The sequence below is a fragment of the Antennarius striatus genome, chromosome 15, assembly GCF_040054535.1.
Source record: "Antennarius striatus isolate MH-2024 chromosome 15, ASM4005453v1, whole genome shotgun sequence".
NCBI classification, from domain to species: domain Eukaryota; kingdom Metazoa; phylum Chordata; class Actinopteri; order Lophiiformes; family Antennariidae; genus Antennarius; species Antennarius striatus.
Window position 1 is genome coordinate 18,885,829 of NC_090790.1, and position 17,755 is coordinate 18,903,583.

General features: G+C 41.9%; 2 protein-coding genes across 2 annotated transcripts; one reads left to right on the forward strand and one right to left on the reverse strand.

Moving 5' to 3' along the window:
- Positions 1-586: 586 nt before the first annotated feature.
- mat2al (methionine adenosyltransferase II, alpha-like) lies at positions 587-5,148 on the reverse strand. Its single transcript, XM_068334391.1, has 9 exons — positions 4,781-5,148; positions 3,492-3,569; positions 2,838-2,960; positions 2,646-2,758; positions 2,307-2,450; positions 2,008-2,226; positions 1,744-1,926; positions 1,443-1,576; positions 587-1,364 (listed from the first exon to the last, which is right to left on the reverse strand). Exons 1-9 carry the CDS (start codon positions 4,851-4,853, stop codon positions 1,262-1,264), a joined length of 1,170 nt encoding a protein of 389 aa, XP_068190492.1. The 5' UTR covers positions 4,854-5,148; the 3' UTR covers positions 587-1,261.
- A 2,608-nt stretch (positions 5,149-7,756) lies between these two features.
- On the forward strand, positions 7,757-17,205 carry prkaa1 (protein kinase, AMP-activated, alpha 1 catalytic subunit). Its single transcript, XM_068334390.1, has 9 exons — positions 7,757-7,962; positions 9,207-9,348; positions 11,074-11,167; positions 11,487-11,631; positions 12,309-12,396; positions 12,490-12,714; positions 12,843-13,362; positions 13,551-13,677; positions 14,585-17,205. Exons 1-9 carry the CDS (start codon positions 7,869-7,871, stop codon positions 14,863-14,865), a joined length of 1,716 nt encoding a protein of 571 aa, XP_068190491.1. The 5' UTR covers positions 7,757-7,868; the 3' UTR covers positions 14,866-17,205.
- Positions 17,206-17,755: the final 550 nt, after the last annotated feature.

The window sequence follows — 17,755 nt, forward strand, 5'->3', positions numbered from 1 at the left end:
ACCAGCCCTACGTGTGTTTATGCTACGGCTTCAGCCAATCAGATGCGTCGTAGCATCGAACCCGTTTCGTCTCGCTGATTTTAATTGGTGCAAACATTGTCCTTTGTTTATCTTGTCTAGTGTATGTTAAATTCATTATATCTCCTTTAGTTCCAGCCTATTGAGAGAATTAGATGACTTCTCATTCCTGATTAACTCTTAAATGTGACATTAAGTGGCTGCAGCTCAACTTCCAGCTGTTTTCTTTTCTTGTCTTACTCTGCTGTTTTTCCTGACTCCTGATAACTGTTATTTAGCCTGTAGCTACCCCTACTGGCAGCGACAGGTATTACCCATTTCTTGCAGGGAAGAATTATTCTCATGCACAAAAACCGCAATTTCTATTGGAACTTCTATACAATCTCAGAGGGTAATGTACTTTTTTCCTGTTATACATTTATCTGATAATATTTCTGTCTCGGATTATATAGTTAACATGAAAACATATGATTTTACTTAAGGGGATAAATCCTTAAGTAAAATCAAGTTAAATGGTGATTACAGTATAATTAAAATAGTTAGCATAAATCAGCTGCGTGTTATAAAGAATTTAATGCATTGACAATAAATTCCAAAAATGTACATCATTCTGAAGTGTACCATTCTGCACAATTACCTTCATACTTTAGGTGTTCATATATACTTTTCTCATTTTTTCTTTAACATGATTTGATTCTTCCACCGCGGACATATATTACTTTTTTTATTAATGTGTTAAGTATTTTACATTTCAACTATTACATTTGAGGTGTTTCAAACTGTTATAACAAAGAGAACATATTATACTTTTACAGTTATCAAGTTTTTATTAAAGTATTAAGTACAATATTTCCCTCAGAAGTGCAGTGGAGTAGGAAAATAAAAGAGCATGACGTGAAGCAACAAAAAAGTGGAAGTGTCTGGGGAAGACGTATGCATCTTTAAATCATCAATTATTACTGATTACATACTACAGAATGCATGATTTTCAATCAGTTTTTCAGTGTCTCACATTATTGCATATTCATTTTTGAACAATAACACGATTCTCATACAGGAGTGTACCTCATGGTTCAAGGATGTGTTGAGTATAAAATTAAATCAATGCTTTTGTTCAATAAAAGGCACTGCCTTTACAGTTTCTGGTCAGAAATCACAGAGGAAAGAGATGGAGGATGTGTTTTCTGTATTTACGGCCCAAATTCAACCTGGATGCTGGACTGGAATGTGATGGAGGCTCAAACTAAAAGACCAGAGCCTTTGGTTTTTCCCAGGGGAACTCGTCTCTGCCGAAGTGACCGTAGCAGGCTGTGGCTTGGTAAATCGGTCGCTTCAAACCGAGCTCTCTGTAAAGGAACCACAGCCAGGATTACAGTCACAGCTACAAAAAATAAATACACCTGTAGCTACGAAACTGCGTTTACCTCACGATGATCCCCGGCCTCAGGTCAAAGTTCTTCTGGATGATCTGCAGCAGCTCGTCTTCGTCCCTGTTCGACGTGCCATAGTGGAACACCGAGATGGACAGAGGATGGCTCACGCCGATGGCATAGGAGATCTACAGCCCATCACAGAAGATAAGCTAAAATACTTTACAGAAAACACACAATTTTCTTCTTCTGTAGTAGAATGTTGTTCTTCCACGGTTTTTCTGCAGAAACGTTTTGTGGATAATTTCACAAACTTTTCCTTTCTGGTTGAAATGTAAACCTGAACCTTCCTCACCTGAACCAGGACTCGCCTGCAGAGTCCCGCTTTGACCATAGACTTGGCCACCCAGCGCGCCGCGTACGCTCCGGACCGATCCACTTTGGAGTAGTCTTTTCCGGAGAACGCCCCTCCTCCGTGGCCGCCCCAGCCCCCGTACGTGTCCACGATTATTTTACGCCCCGTGAGTCCCGCGTCGCTCTGACAACAACAGACGCACCCGTCAGCTCTCTGCTCCAATGTGCATCTGACTGGGCGTCATGTGGTTAGGTCCCGACTCACCTTTGGGCCACCTAGAAGGAACTTCCCACTCGGCAGCAGATGGTAGATGGTCTTGTCATCCAAGTATTTGGCGGGAATGACGACCTTCACCACCTTCTCCATCAGGTGGTGTCTGATCTCCTCGAGGGTGATGTTGGGGACGTGCTGGACCGACAGGACCAGGGTGTGGACACGCAGCGGCTCCATGGCGCCCAGGTTGTCTCTGTACTCCACGGTGACCTGCAGGGAGGAGCACGAGAAGCTAAACCAGAAGGTTCAGGTTGACGTCGACCGCCGGCGTCTGCTGTGAGGCGACTCACTTGTGATTTGGAGTCTGGTAGAATCCAGGGACACTCCCCATTCCGCGACAGCTCCTTCATCCTGTAGTTGAGCTTGTGAGCCAGGAGGATGGTGAGGGGCATACACTCCTCCGTTTCATCGGTGGCGTATCCGAACATCAGCCCCTGAGCAAATAAACATTTGTTTTAAGGTTTTATCTCAAGTCTTCCTGTTTGTTCAGGTTTTAATGACGATGGTGTTGACGGCCGTCAGCCACGTCTGTTTGTCTTCCCGTGTCTTTTTTATTTTAAAGGCGTATATAAATGAAGCTGTTATTAGTCAGTAAACATTTGCATAAGCATCATTTATAGTTCAAAAACCTGATCTCCAGCTCCGATGTCTTCCTCGTCTCTGCCTTGGAACACACAGTCTGTGATCTCCTCACACTGCGGCTCCAGTGCCAACAGAACGTTGCAGGTCTTGTAGTCAAAACCTGAAAATCGCATTTGGGACCCGTTTATTCAAGCATTCGTTTCAGTTTGTTGTTTGATAAGAATCCCACCGTACTGCACCTTTTGAGGAGCCGTCGTAGCCGATGGCCTTGATGGTATTTCGGACCACTGTCTGGAGGTCCACTTTGGCCTTGGATGTCACCTCTCCAACCAGTAAAATCATTCCTGTCTTCGCTACGCATTCTAGAAGCAGAGCGGAATCATGTGGAGACGAACTACTTTCATTCCATAAGAGTTGGTCACAATCCTCCTGACAATAAGAGTTTGTTTCCGACACAACGCTTCCTCACAGAACAGAAAAAATATGGAGAGGACAACGAGGTGAACTTCTGTGAGGTCAGGGTTTAACAGATATACGGTTAGTTAAGGTGTTTCAAAGGGAGACAAACAGTGACATAAAACTGAGATGTACCCTGATTAAAAGGGCAGAAACAGCTCCAGTCTAAAAGGATTTGTTTGTTTAATCATTAGTTATCACGCACCAATAAAACTAGATTCAATCTGCTGCTTTAGTTTGGAGCGCACTCATGTTTCTTTCTCGACCAAGACAGATGGCAGCGGCATCTCTGAGGAAGATATCTCTGTTCCTCGAAGAGATATAAAATGATTTCGAAGCCTTTCTTTCTCCATGTGCCCTGCAAGTTTAAACTGGACCTTGATCAAATCTGCTCTGTGAGGACTCAACTGACTAATGAGAGTACAATGAGTACTTACCACAGGCCACTTTAGAGTCAGGGTCCTGACTCAGGTATGCATCTAGTACAGCATCACTGATCTGGTCACACATTTTGTCTGTCAGATGTAAAAAGAAACAGGAGGAGACACTATAAGTATAACTTTGGTACAGTATTTATATAAATGAACGTCTGATCCATGTTGTCAGGGTCACAAAAAAAGAGGACATTGAGATTGTGTCATCATTAATCTCGAAAGAGGATTCTATATAGGTCTAATCTCTACGACGAGCCTCAACTTTACCCCCATGGTTTCTTTAGTCAGGTGGCTGCACCAGTTCATGAGGAGGAGGATCACTGTGGTGATCGATGAAGACGGAGGACAGACACAATGAATACTGACTAAATAATCTTGACTCACCTGGGAGGCATTTCAGAAAAAAGATTTAGTGAAATCTCTGAGTTTTTTTAAGCCTGAGTTGAAGGAAACTTCGTTATTATAATTATAGAAGAGAAATCAGGGTTTTTTTTCTCTTCCGGCTTTTACCAAAGGTGGACATATTCCTCCCTGTCTCCTGTCTTCCCTTCTAACTCTCATCGCTCCATGGCTCTTGTCCCATCTGGGAACTCTTATCTCTTCAAAACCATCTGGAACAATTATGGATGCGTTATCTTAACTTAAATCTGAGTCAGTTACCATGGTGACTACCTCGGCTACCCTAACCTAACCTCTCTGGGAGGTTTTCCTCACAAAACCCAGAGCTTGACCCCAAATCCACCCTTCTGACAAGATTCTCAGGTGAACACAATAAAGGCTGTTGTGTCCATTCCAAACAAACTACACATTGATGTTGGGTTTACAACAGTCTTTATAAATCCCTGTAGTATATAAACAAGGACTATTTATAGTCATAGTCAACTTTATTGTCAAATGCACCATGTGTTGACTTTATGTAATGTTTGGTGACTAATGGTTAACTTCTGCTGCTAAACAGGTGGGGTTTTATTATGTTTAGCACAAAGGTTAAATTAAATTTCTCTTAGTTGTTACTGTATACAATAAAACAAGTTCACAGTGACAGCTATGAACAAGTAAACACAGTAACATCGAAAAAGTAGGAATTAATGCCTCATGAACACTTTACTCTAATATTTATATACTTTTATTTTGGTAAAGTAGGATTACTCATTCATTATTTAATGCTAATAGAGTATTTAGCTCATGTATCTGCACTCCAGCTAGGGGTGAAAGGTCACCGCTACTAATTCTGTCTCTGTCCAGACATGTTCTGTAGTTCATAAACACTCATAAAAACATGAATACGGTACCGGAATGTCCTTCTCCAACAGACTCGGACGTGAACAGGAAAGTCTTCCCGGTTCGGGTTCCGCTAGGGTTCATCTTCAGCTCGCCGCTCCGTAAAGTAAAGTTGAATTTGGTTCAATTAAAATCGGTCAAACTAAACGACGCGGCGCTGTTGTTTAAATTAGGGTAGACTTTAGATTCGCCTGATTATAAAGACAACGACAGGCTCAGTGAGTTGAGGTAAGGTGTAGCGGGAACTACCGATCAGGACCCCGGGCGGATTTAACAGAGGATCACGTAAAGAGGCTGGTGCAACGATTCACAGCAGCCGCAAAGGAAATAGCCTCACAAAACTAAAACATAAACATAGTTCATTTCCGACTGGCTTCCTTTTTTTCTATAAATGGGCGTGAACGTCCGTAAAGAACGGTTATACGTAACTCTAAGTCTGTCAGGCAGCTGCCGGGACAGCCTCAGGATGGCGCTGTTATGACGCAATTGGTTGTGCGAAGCGTTGAACGTAATACTGTAATATCAAACTCCACTTTAAATCACTACTTTAAATCATAGCTTCAAGTGATGTCATCATCTATATTATTTATCTCTTATTTTTATTTAATTTAGTTTAATTTTTCTCAATGAGTTAAAAAGCTTGTATTAAAACTTTCTGTCGTGTTTTTTTTTAAGAAATACTGTGTTTTCCTGTTGCGCTCCTCTGTAATTCCTTGTATTAGTTGTGGGAGTCAGTCAAAATGTCCAAAAATATTTTAAATTTATAAATTTTATTTATTAAAATGTATAATTGCTATAAATAGCTCTTTAGTTAAGTTATTTTTCAAACTAAAATTTGTAATGTTCTACCCTTAAAATAGATTCTTGCTTGCTAAACCGTTGAATGTTATTTTGTTTATTATACGTAGCTTTAAATGGTGAGTAAATATATTTATTACCACCGTTGGTATTGAAATCACACCATTTAACCTTTAACATATTTCCTTTAGTAACAGCAAACTTAACTCTGTGACTACTGAACATGATCCTTTAACATTCATAAACCATACCTGCAAGCTGCTCCGCCTATTATTCACGAATTATTATTTAATTATATGTAATTACTAATTATTCAGATGAGGAGCTGACAAACATCCCCAGAGGACGCACTGCGCTGGCTACAGTAACCACCAGTTGTCGCCACCGAGATGTATTTAATCATACTTGTGGGGTTTTGATCGGGATTTGTCTGTCAAAATATACTATCAAAATGTGAAATGGGGTTAAAGCGACATAATGGACTTTCCCTGGAAATTCCACCTGACGAATAAAAGAATAAGCTGCACAAAAAACTCACATGATGATTTGCACTTGTTGTTAAACTTCTCAAGGACTTTTTAAAAATTGTTTAATTTATTCACTGTCAAGTAACCTCCAACCCCATACCAACAGCACACACAGGAAAATGTAGACAAAAATATGCACACAAACATACACTAAGAGTCATAGAAAAAGTGCTGGTGCTTGCTGTTAATTCCCAGCAAACCTTTCAGAGGAGTCATGGTTACTATTCACCAGGCTGTTCCTCCTTTATGTAGCTAAAAACCTGTGCTTTTGGTTATATTTTAAGTGTAGAAAGAAATAAAGGTTAAAATTATTTTGAATATCTCTTGATGCAGAGATGTCTGTTGGTGCTCCTCAGTATGATTTTTAAATCTTTAAAGGTGTTTGGTCGTCCATAACTGTCACTGAGCAGCTTTTCGCATCCCAATGAGCTGATTATGATTCACAACACGTCTATAAGGATTCTGTCTTCAAGATTTTGAGGTACAGTCAAGGTGACTCTTGCAAAAATTCAAGAAAGTCAATTGAAACTACACATTAATGACTCACTAGTCCTGTAGATGGAAATCCCAACAACACGAGTCACATCTGACACATCAGCAAATGCACAACAAAAAATGTACGGTTGTCTTACGGGTCAACTGGGGTCTCAGAACCACTGTGGTTTCATCTCCATCACGATTTGCAGTGCAATGACATCAGTTAAAATACACAACACTCTTAAGAATCAAGCAGTCGCCTTTAAACAAATGGGTTATATAAGTCAAGAGTTTAACATTCATTCAGATTAAGTTCAGGTATTCTCAGCATTCCTTTCAGTCAGTATAGTCTGCCTTATGTTCAGCATGAAAAGTATGAAATGCTTAAAGACAGTGAGCAATTACAAAGACATAAATCAACATTATTCTCATCAATTTGAGCTGGTTCTTCCTGTTAGTTGTGGGACACAGACAGGAGTTTGTCAGAGTAAAGTCGAAAAGTATTGCAAAAGTTTAGTCACGGTCTAATTTTGAATGGCGAGGCTACATATCACGAGATTACAATTCCACATGTGACTTTGTACAGTCACGTTAAATTTATCTTTAGTTTGTGTAAAGTATTCTACATAACACCCTACATAGGATGGGGAAATGTAACTTCGACTGAATTGTTTAATTTTGTGTTTTCATTCATCACCAGGTCAGATTATGTACAGTAGATTGGACCATTTATGGTACGTTCAGGGGGGGAAAAAAACCTAAAACGAATTAATTTGAGAGGTTTATAAACAAGATTTCTGCGTCTGAAATGTGACTTCTAGAAGTTTCAAATGCTACAAGAGACATGTAATCCGTTGTCCAAAAATCTAAGAGTTACATAACAATCATTTATTAAATATTTTAAACAAACGTCATCAGTGAATGTAGAAGTTTGTTATGATTAATTCAAAGATGTAACCAAACGACAATCCTGCGCTCGTTTGAACCACAGGTCGTTTTGTGTTATGTATTTCCTATGTATTTCCTCTCGATTCACTCCGTCCACCTTGTTTTAACGCAAACAATAATAGAATGTTTACCGACGAAATGAAGTTTGGTAAAATTATAGTCGTGCAATTTCCGAGTGTCCTTGAAGGCAATATTTACGTCGGCTACGCCTTTGACGAATCACGCACGAGCCGGGGCCCCTCCCACTCTTTTCACTGCACGGAGCCGCAAAGACTTGAGACGCACACAGCTGAGTTTGGTCCGTGTCTGTCCGCAGCTAGCTAACCCGCAGCAAGGCCACTGCGGGAAGATGGCGACGGAAAAGAAACATGAAGGAAGAGTTAAAATTGGACATTACATTCTCGGAGACACACTCGGAGTGGGGACGTTTGGAAAGGTTAAAGGTACGTCTGAGCGCTCGTGCAACCTGCCAACTGAACGATTGTGGCACTGGGAGCTTTTAGCTTAGCTGCTAATTCAGCGTGCTATCGGGGCTAACGTTACCTGAACGGTAAAACGCTTGTCGTCCCGTTCTTTGGCTCTATTTGTTCTAAACAAACATGACGTTTTCTAGGGGTGGCCACCGTTTCCCCGACAGCTAAATGGCGGCAGTTTTACGACATGGGCACGTAATTAGCCACTTCTAGTTCAGTTAGCGTCTATTGCGTTATGAGCTAGCCGGAGAGCTACAAGTCGCTTGTCATGAAATACACCGGGAAGTAAACCTTTTGGTGTTACGACTCGCTGCTAACGTATCTCAATCGTGAATATCCGGTTGTCCCAATTTTTTTTCGTTTAGTCTGCTTACATTTGAACGTCAAAATAAAGTTATTCTGCTCAGGCAGTCTTCTCCGTAGCAATAAGGAGTCGGCTTCTAAATGTGTCGAGAGACAGGGGCGAGCCCATGCGCGTGCACATGGAGGGGGCGGGGCCAACAGGCTGTCAATGTGTGGCTTTCTTGTACCAACAGGTATTTGTCATGGTAGCCATGAGGTTTCAGGAGGGTTTTTCTCCTAGTTTATAGAAGTTGTGTGTCTTTTTATTGTCTAATGTAGTTTTCAGGTGTCCAAACTGCTCTGGGCTGTTTTCTATTTCAATATGTAGAGCCAAAGAACACACAATCTATTTAATGAAGTGAACCAACCAGCCTTGTTTTCAGTCAGTTTGTCCCCAGTGAGTCATTTCTGTGCGCTCGGTGTCATATTGTTGTGAGGAAGGGTGTTAGAGCTGGTGAGTGTGGTCACAATTATTGGAGATCTGGTTAATAGCTCACTACCAGAGCGACTGGTAAATCAGTGATCAGTGGCAGCTTAAAACTGGACTTCTTTGAGTTCAGACCTCTGCGAAGGCCACTTAGCTTGACTACCAAGTCATTAGATGTCATAAGTTTGATTTATTGTAGATTTTTACAGGATGTTATTGTGTAATTTTTGTCCAGTCATTGTAGGCATTGTACCTAAAATAAAAAGTGACGCTTTTGTAAATGCCTTTGTGCTGTTGCTAAAGAGTTTTGATGATGATCCAACTCACCTTGCCTCCCCACCCACCCGACCGCCCATCCTTCCCTTTGTCTTCTCCTTCATTATGGTAGTCAATTGGATTGTAACTGCTAACACTTCATGTATACTGATTGTGTTTTATCCTGCAGTGGGACAGCACGAGCTGACCAAGCACCAAGTGGCGGTGAAGATCTTGAACAGGCAGAAGATTCGCAGTTTGGATGTGGTGGGAAAGATCCGCAGGGAGATACAAAACCTCAAGCTTTTCAGACACCCTCACATAATTAAACTGTAAGTCCTAGATTACACCCTGCTCTCTGCTCCATTATCCCCCTGCCGCCACATTAATACCACACACGGAGCTATTTCCAGACTTTTAAAGGGTGTGTTTTAGATTATATCCATCTAGGGCAATATCTGTCTGACCAATCTCTTCCTTCTCTGCTCCTCTGGGTTTTTTTTACATATAAGTCCTTTTGCTTATACCCTCTGTTTAACTTATATTTTAATGACTTAGCTGCTTTGTAATTGTCTTTTTTTGTGGCCTTACTGCTCAAATTCTTCATCTTTTCGCGAGTCTGTGTAGTGCAGTTGTAATATAGCAGGATATAATTATATTTACAATTTCAAATCGCCAAAGCCAGTGCCTGCCTGTGCGTAAAGATAGATTCTTTGTGGTTTTGACTGTATTCAGCTCAGTTTGTGTCTTATGGCGGGGATAACAATCACTACAAGCCTCAAGTAAACACCCGACACAAAACGCCATGGCGGTACAGTTGAGCTGTCAAATAGGTAGTTAAAATATGAAATGAGTACATCTCAGACTTTCAGAGATTCCTGCTTGTTATTGTGACCATGCACAGGCTGCAGCAAGGGCACAATAGCACATTTAACGGGGCATTTAACCGACCAGGAGGTGTGGCTGATGTCCTTGAATACCAGCTCCATGTCATGCATGCACAAGAATGTAAACTGTGTGTTGAAAGAACGAGATCCTGTCTTTGCTCGAGTGCACAAACATTGGTGCAGCACGCAAAGCGATGGCCGTTGAGTCTGCTTCGCTTGTTTGTTGGTTGATTTCAGGAATGGTGACATAAGAGAGGCAGAGAATCTGTTTGAGTTCCTGTTGACTTTACTGCAGTCATTATCGCATTTACATACAGATCCAGATCCAAGATATGCGACGCATGGATTCGAGATAGACAAATAGCACCGTGCAGCGCGCTAATGATGTGGCGTCATAATCTCCTTGTTTCTGTTTGGTTAGCATTCTGAAAGCTGTGAATTTAGCCCACAGTGTTGTTTCAGCCCCGCTGCGTTATAGCAGTTGTCTTGTTATTTTCTGCGGCTGTCGTGTAAAGAGACACAACTTTGACATGTAAGGAATGGAACCAATAACCCGTTCTCAAACCAGTGGGTTCAGTTTAAAACGTCTTTAAATGCTATATTTCATATAACCAACTTCAAATCTGTATGTAACATACAGATTTGAAGTTGGCTTAGTCGATTAGATGCATGAATGCATGTGGAAGAAAAATCTCTCGCATCATCGTTACGGATTGATTACTTTAAAAATCAGTTTCAAAAAGGTTTGAGCGCCTGTCAGACAGACGCAATGTGCTGCCGGACATTTCTGTGTTCTTCATTTATGAATGTTTATTTACTAAAAGGAGACGGAGGACAAACATTCCGGAATAAAACGAGTGTTTGGAGTCACATGACGCCCCACAGTAGAGATTCTTGCGATATCAAAGCAGATCTATCATATCTGCGCTTGCCCAGAAAGGCCTTGGGCTTGTTTTGAGAGAATGAAAAATGACTCCTGCCAGCTACTCCTGGTGTTTCTCAAACAGCCCCCCGGTTGGATATTAAATCCAGGAGATGTAATAGCACACTATCCTTTTTTCCGTCCATACAAAAGATGAAAGAAGAGCACCGTACCGTCTTCGCATTAGCAGTGTGACACCCTCTACATGTTGATGACCTACCGTTTCCTCTGTGTATTCATCTCTGCAGGTATCAGGTAATTAGCACCCCCACAGATATCTTCATGGTGATGGAGTATGTCTCAGGAGGCGAGCTCTTCGACTACATCTGCAAAAATGGAAAGGTAACGCACCACGCCAACTTGACCGTGCTTTACTTTACTATGTCATCGTGACATACGTTAGGATTTCCTTCCACTCTTTATGTGTTGTCAGCTGTAGCAGATAATGCATATTTTATATTATCAGCGAGCGGACTGGAGTACAAAAGTGCTTTGTGTGCTTGATGTTGTTGGCAGCCTTCGTTACAGATCGAATAACCGGGGAAACAAAAGCAATAGCAGCAGCTTTAGCAGATACGAAAACACTCCATGGTGCCGCTGTCGGCTACAAACTGAGTCACAGCGAGGAATCACACCTAACGGATGGTTTCTGCTCCGACAGTTGGATGAGAAGGAGAGCCGTCGCCTGTTCCAGCAGATCATTTCAGCCGTCGACTACTGCCACAGACACATGGTGGTGCACAGAGACCTCAAGCCTGAGAACGTGCTGCTAGATGCACAAATGAACGCCAAGATCGCAGACTTCGGTGAGTGGAGTGTTTCCTAACCTCAGGAGTTTAGTGAGCATTAATATCATCAGGACTCTGTCCCCCAGAAAAATAGTCTGCATCCTTCATCGAATGCTTAGAGACAGTAAATCACGTGAAGGAATGTTTCTCCAGCGTCCAGTGATTGACAGCTGGTTGCAGTAATCAGCCAAAGAAATGTTGTAGTGTGACAGCAACAATGAGGAAAGGGAAAACAACCAGCTGGCGAACAAAGATAGGAACAATTCAGGTTTGAAAATATTCAAAACAGTCAGCAAATATATTACAAAGAAAGAAAACACATTTACCAATTCTTACAAGCCAGAGGACGTCACACGACGCCTGGTGATTAGAAATAATGAGGATGAACATTTATGTATGTTAAAAACTGAGGTTAGGAGCGGGAGAGTGCCGTATTTTGTTTTATTTCCATGTTTTTTTTGAGTTGATGTGTATTTTAAATGTATTTTGATACTCATCGTTAAAGCCACTGAATCTCTCCAATTACCATGGTAGTCAGCATCCAGTAAGTATCCAGAGACTTTGTGAGAACTCATCTTATGTACTGGTTTTAAGTAGCCTACTTAATTTACCTGCCGAGTGAGAATTCCTTCCAGAATTCCATCCAGATGTTTTAAATGCCATGTGTTTGACATGACGTTGTCAATTCTGTGCAGGTTTGTCAAACATGATGTCAGATGGAGAGTTCCTGCGAACAAGCTGTGGTTCTCCAAACTATGCTGCTCCTGAGGTCATCTCAGGAAGGTGAAGACATCATTCAAACGTCACCAGGACACCAAACAGAAGATGTAAACTGAATACGAAACGACCCCCATTTGTTGTGTTTCCCGTCCTCAGGTTATACGCGGGTCCGGAGGTGGATATCTGGAGCAGCGGGGTCATTCTCTACGCCTTGTTGTGTGGGACGCTCCCTTTCGATGACGACCACGTGCCGACGCTCTTTAAGAAGATCTGCGACGGGATGTTTTTTACTCCGCAGTATTTGAACCCAGCGGTGATAAGTCTGCTGAAACACATGCTCCAGGTCGACCCGATGAAAAGAGCCACCATCAAAGAGATCCGGTGAGCAACTAATATTTGTCTGGATTGTGAAGCATGTGGTTTGTTGAGCAAGAGTAAATAAGAAAAGTAGTCTGACGCACTTTCCTCTTCCTGTGGTTTGTTTTTCTACTATCGTTTCTTCTCCTCAGGGAGGATGAGTGGTTCAAACAGGACCTCCCCAAGTACCTTTTCCCTGAGGACCCCTCCTACAGCAGCAACATGATAGACGACGAGGCCCTGAAGGAGGTGTGTGAGAAGTTTGAGTGCACAGAGGAGGAGGTCCTGACGTGCATCTACAGCCGTAACCACCAGGACCCGTTGGCCGTCGCCTACCACCTCATCATCGACAACCGTCGCATCATGAACGAAGCCAAGGACTTCTACCTGGCGTCCAGCCCCCCTGACTCCTTTCTGGACGACCAGCACCTCACCTCTTCCGGCTCCGCCGTGACCGGCATCGCCAAGCCCCACCCGGAGCGCGTGCCCTTCCTGGTGGCGGAGACGCTACCCAGGCCTCGCCACACACTGGACGAACTCAACCCCCAGAAGTCGAAGCACCAGGGCGTCCGGAGGGCCAAGTGGCACCTGGGTATCCGCAGTCAGAGCAGGCCCAACGACATCATGTCCGAAGTGTGCCGCGCCATGAAGCAGCTGGACTACGAGTGGAAGGTAACAAGAAGAGAAAGTCAGTGTCAGACGGCGCTCTGTTTGTTGTTGTTAAATATGTGTTACAGCTAATCACATATTTATCCAGTACTTCAAGTCAAGATTGTGTGCATTTACTGTAGTTAATGATCTGTGAGATCAGAGCGTGCCGATCACACAGTCACGCTTCCTTCACTGTTGAACTCCTGCAGGTCGTCAACCCGTATTATCTCCGTGTGAGAAGGAAGAACCCAGTTACTGGGATGCAAACCAAGATGAGCCTTCAGCTCTACCAGGTGGACAGTAGAACCTACCTCCTCGACTTTCGTAGCATAGATGGTAAGGATGACGCTCCTCTGCATCATTTGTCTCTAGATGTGTGAAAAATACAAGAATTATGTACATAAATTGTGTTTTTCCTACAAAAGTTATTGATGTAAAAGTTAATTTTTTTAGTTTGAATGGGTTCAGTTATTGGGAATCAAACCTGGAATTACCGGTGAAACGTCTTACGTCAGTTTACACGTTATTTATCTAACTTGCCTGATTTTCTGCTGAAGCCGTCGTCTCCCTCCAGCTGGTTAGTATTAACCTGGATTCTGCCCTCTAGTGCTTCGGGTCAGTGCAGACTTCATAAATGATTGACTGCGGGTCGAATGAAGGTGTGCTGCGGTATCTCAAAGGAAAGTGTGAGATAAGATTGTTGGCGTAGGTCAGCACAGACATGCCTTCAAAAAAGGTGTAAGGTTAGATTTTACAGTAGCGGTTGATGCGTTTGGAACAAGTTTTAGAAAACCAGCGGTGATAGAATTTAAATTAAAATAAAAGTCACGTACAAATTCACAATACTTAAAGCTGGTAAAGTCAAGCCCTGAGATACAAGCTGCTCGACATACAAGTTACTGGAGATAAGAGTCATGCTTCAGCACACCACCACATGTTGGTGGACGGATACAACATCAGTGAGACCGGATCTTGTTCTTTACCACGTGTTGGCAGAAATTTTTTTCAGAATATAGGGATTAGGGGCTTTTTTAGAGGTTAGAACGGATTAAAATAATTTTATTTAAATGGAAAAATGACTTACGAGCTCACACATAGGTTAAACTCGTATCTAATGGTATTACTGTAGTTGAGACCTTTATTAAAGCACATAGAATGAAGTTGATGTCAAAAGCGACAGAGAAAATCCCAAACATTTCTGTTTTCATGTTTTTTTTAATAACAGCTGTCTTGTGTTTTCCAGATGACATGTTGGAGACAAAGTCCGGGACTGCTACCCCTCTCCGCTCCGGATCCGTGGGCAACTACCGCACCACTATTAAGACCGATGTGGACGGGGCAGACGGCACGGCAGCAACCGGCCTGGTGCAGTCCACCAAAGCGGCGGAAGGCTCTTTAGCGTCGTCGTTGACCTCATCCATCGACTCCACCGGCGGAGACAACGCGTCTGTCCCTCGACCAGGAAGCCACACCATCGAGTTCTTCGAGATGTGTGCAAATCTTATTAAACTACTTGCACGATAGCTTGCAAAACAATCGCTAGCCTTTTTTCCTCTGCGAGTGTCTTTATAGCAATAAGCATGCAAACGATTGGTGGCGCGACTCGTCCCCGGCTGAGGATGGAGGGATTGTTCCACGGCACTGAGGCGGGTTAGTGTGTCCTAACCGGAAGAGATGTATACTGAGATGGCACGGGACGGAAAGGGTTACTCAGAGTAATGATTGACAAACTACTTATAGCTAGGACAGAACACGTCGGAGGGGGGGGTTAAATTTTCTGATCAGTTCAACAGCAAATGTCCATATCCCACGATGCATACACGCCCAAGTGATGACACTGAATTTTCTGTACTGTAATCAGCGAGTCCCGCTTTCTGGTACAGAGTAGAAGGTGAAGTTTTCGCTTTGCGGAGAAGGAAGCCGCGCATTGGGGGATTTGTGTTCGGGTGGTAGTTGTACAGGATGCGGAAAGCACTTTTGCACAAGTATCTTCTATTTCCTGCTGTTGTTGCATTTCTCTCAGTGGGGAGCAGAAAGGTGGCGTGGATGTAACGCGGCGTGGATGTAACGCGGCGCTGCGCCGGCTCTGGCGAGGAACGCCACGCCCGTCTCATTCATTGAACTGAAGATGTGCAATGACCCCCCCCCCCCTTCCTGTATCGCTATCGAATGCCACTGGGAGGGGGGAGGGGGTCAAAGGAATGCTTTGTCAGATTTGTTTGATTTTCTGTTGAGAATCTGAGTCATCAGAGACTAAATTGTCATGGTTTTGTCCTCGTTGTAAAGATCTGTTTGTCTGTCCCCGACGTTTTTATATATAAAGACATGAATATATTTATCGGTGCGTTAGGTGGACGCAGCGTTGATTCTATTGCAAATAGAGGTTTGTCTTTTTTTTTTTATTTGCATTGAAATCGATTGCTGGATAGTATATATATCTTTTTACCGTCTGGTTTTTAAATCAATATTTCAGTTTTGTTTTCTACAATCACTTATTCTGATACTTGATTTTCTTTAGGGACTGATTATGTCTTATCATTTAAAAGCCATTTTTCAATGACACTCAAAATTTGGAACAAAATGTCCGTTTCAATTTCACTTTTTTTTAAAAATTGTATTTCTTTAAATCGTAGTTTTAGATTGAAGTTTAGGATTTGAGCTCAACACAGTTGAAAAGCCTTTTACCTACATTCAGATTTAATAAATGCCAATCCATCACGTTTGGGCCACGCTGCACAGTTTGAGTGGGATTTAGAGCAGTCACAGAAATTTCATGGATATTTGAATCGGCAAATGAAAACATCCTTCCACTTTGGTTATATTTTCCCATCCAGTTTGATCTTGAGGGACGTTTTACATCCGTATTTAACTTGAAACGACTCCTGAGCTCCTAATTGTTAGATCGTGCTGGGGTAACTTGCAGCCTTTGCCGAGGAAGAATTCATCACGTTGACATTGTGATCTTAAGTTTATGATCATAGTGCTTTTATTTTTCTTCAAAGTCTTACAATCTCACAAAGTCTTGAGATGTGAAGTCGTTAAATCGTCTCCGTTCCCCGAGTCTCGTCTTACGTCTTGTCTTTCGTTCGGCTGCCTTATTTTCATCAGCGCTGTTTCATCTTTTTATTACCATCATATTAAAATTCAGTGCTGGTTGGATTTATTGCTACCATTTGCAACTTTATGGGACACAATTCTTAAAAGTGTTGTTCATTCACGATTACTGTTTGTTAAAAGTTTACAGATTGGTCTGAAAAAGAAAATAAAGTCGTCACTGCAAAACTTAAACATCGGATTACGTCTTTGCCAAAACATCTTTAGGCATCATTACTCAGTTTCTGGTGCTTAGCTCTTTACAGATGAAAAGATATGTTTATATGAACTGTTTTACTTTTCTGAGATGTAACTGTTAAAAATTGCCAAGAGTGACAATAATTGATTTTATTTCTTTTTCTGTCTTACGAGGAAGATTTTGATTACCGGTATATTTAGTTGATATTTGACCTTTATGTCTCAGTTTTAAACTCAAGTTTATAAGATATAGTTAGCATAGTTTAGAAACACACTAAGGTGGAAAGATATTACTAAACATTTTTTAGTTCAAAGGGCATTTTGCAAGTTCTGAGTTTTTATGGGAATGATGAATGTGTCGAACCGTGACCTTTTTGAGAGCTTTTGGAGTAGCATCCTAGTGGACTGTTAGCATATACAATCTGTCAAGTCTGACTGAAGTACAACAAAAAAAAAGTTCTATTTTTGTTTGATTTGTAAAGGGACCCAACGAGATGGACCAGTGTAAATCTGAATGGACAGTGTTGAATCATTTGTATACACAACTGCCTAATAAACTGCTACATTGCACACAATTACTGACATTTCTGCCTTTTTTCTGTTTTGTTGTGCGCTTTGAGGAGTAAATGACATTACCTTAAAGTACATATTACTACTTTAATGAGACAGTCATGCAGTGAACATAAAGGAGTACAAGAACAATTCTGGGGCATTTTATAAAATATCATTGTTACAAAACCAGTGACGTAAAACGTGACATCTGCTACCTGCTATCCAGGTCACAATTATGACTGAAAGAATACATTTGAGGCTGTACCAAACTTTATTCAACTAATAGTTTAACAAGGGAACAACCATTTGCTAACAAACTCATAATTTAACAGCACAAAGTGGAGTGAAATTGCATCTGATAAATTCCACTCATGCAGCGTGACTGGTATTGTGGTCCTGGCACGCTGACGAGGCAGTGAATGCTCAACATTCCATGAATGTGCATTAAATAGCAAGAAGAACAAAAACAGACCAATCACGCCCTCATTGACTACTTCAATATTGATCAACTAGTCCAGTAGTGATCAACTTGTCGACCAGCTGCCTGTTGCACCTCGAACATGCCAATTTG

Coding starts and splice junctions, on each gene's coding strand:
- mat2al (XM_068334391.1), bottom strand. CDS start 4,853: ATGAACCCTAGCGGAACCCGAACCGGGAAGACTTTCCTGTTCACGTCC. Junction 3,570..4,780: donor TGTTGGAGAAGGACATTCCG/GTACCGTATTCA, acceptor TACATCTGACAG/ACAAAATGTGTGACCAGATC. Junction 2,451..2,645: donor ACATCGGAGCTGGAGATCAG/GTTTTTGAACTA, acceptor TTATTTGCTCAG/GGGCTGATGTTCGGATACGC.
- prkaa1 (XM_068334390.1), top strand. CDS start 7,869: ATGGCGACGGAAAAGAAACATGAAGGAAGAGTTAAAATTGGACATTAC. Junction 12,715..12,842: donor GCCACCATCAAAGAGATCCG/GTGAGCAACTAA, acceptor TCTTCTCCTCAG/GGAGGATGAGTGGTTCAAAC. Junction 13,678..14,584: donor CGACTTTCGTAGCATAGATG/GTAAGGATGACG, acceptor TGTGTTTTCCAG/ATGACATGTTGGAGACAAAG.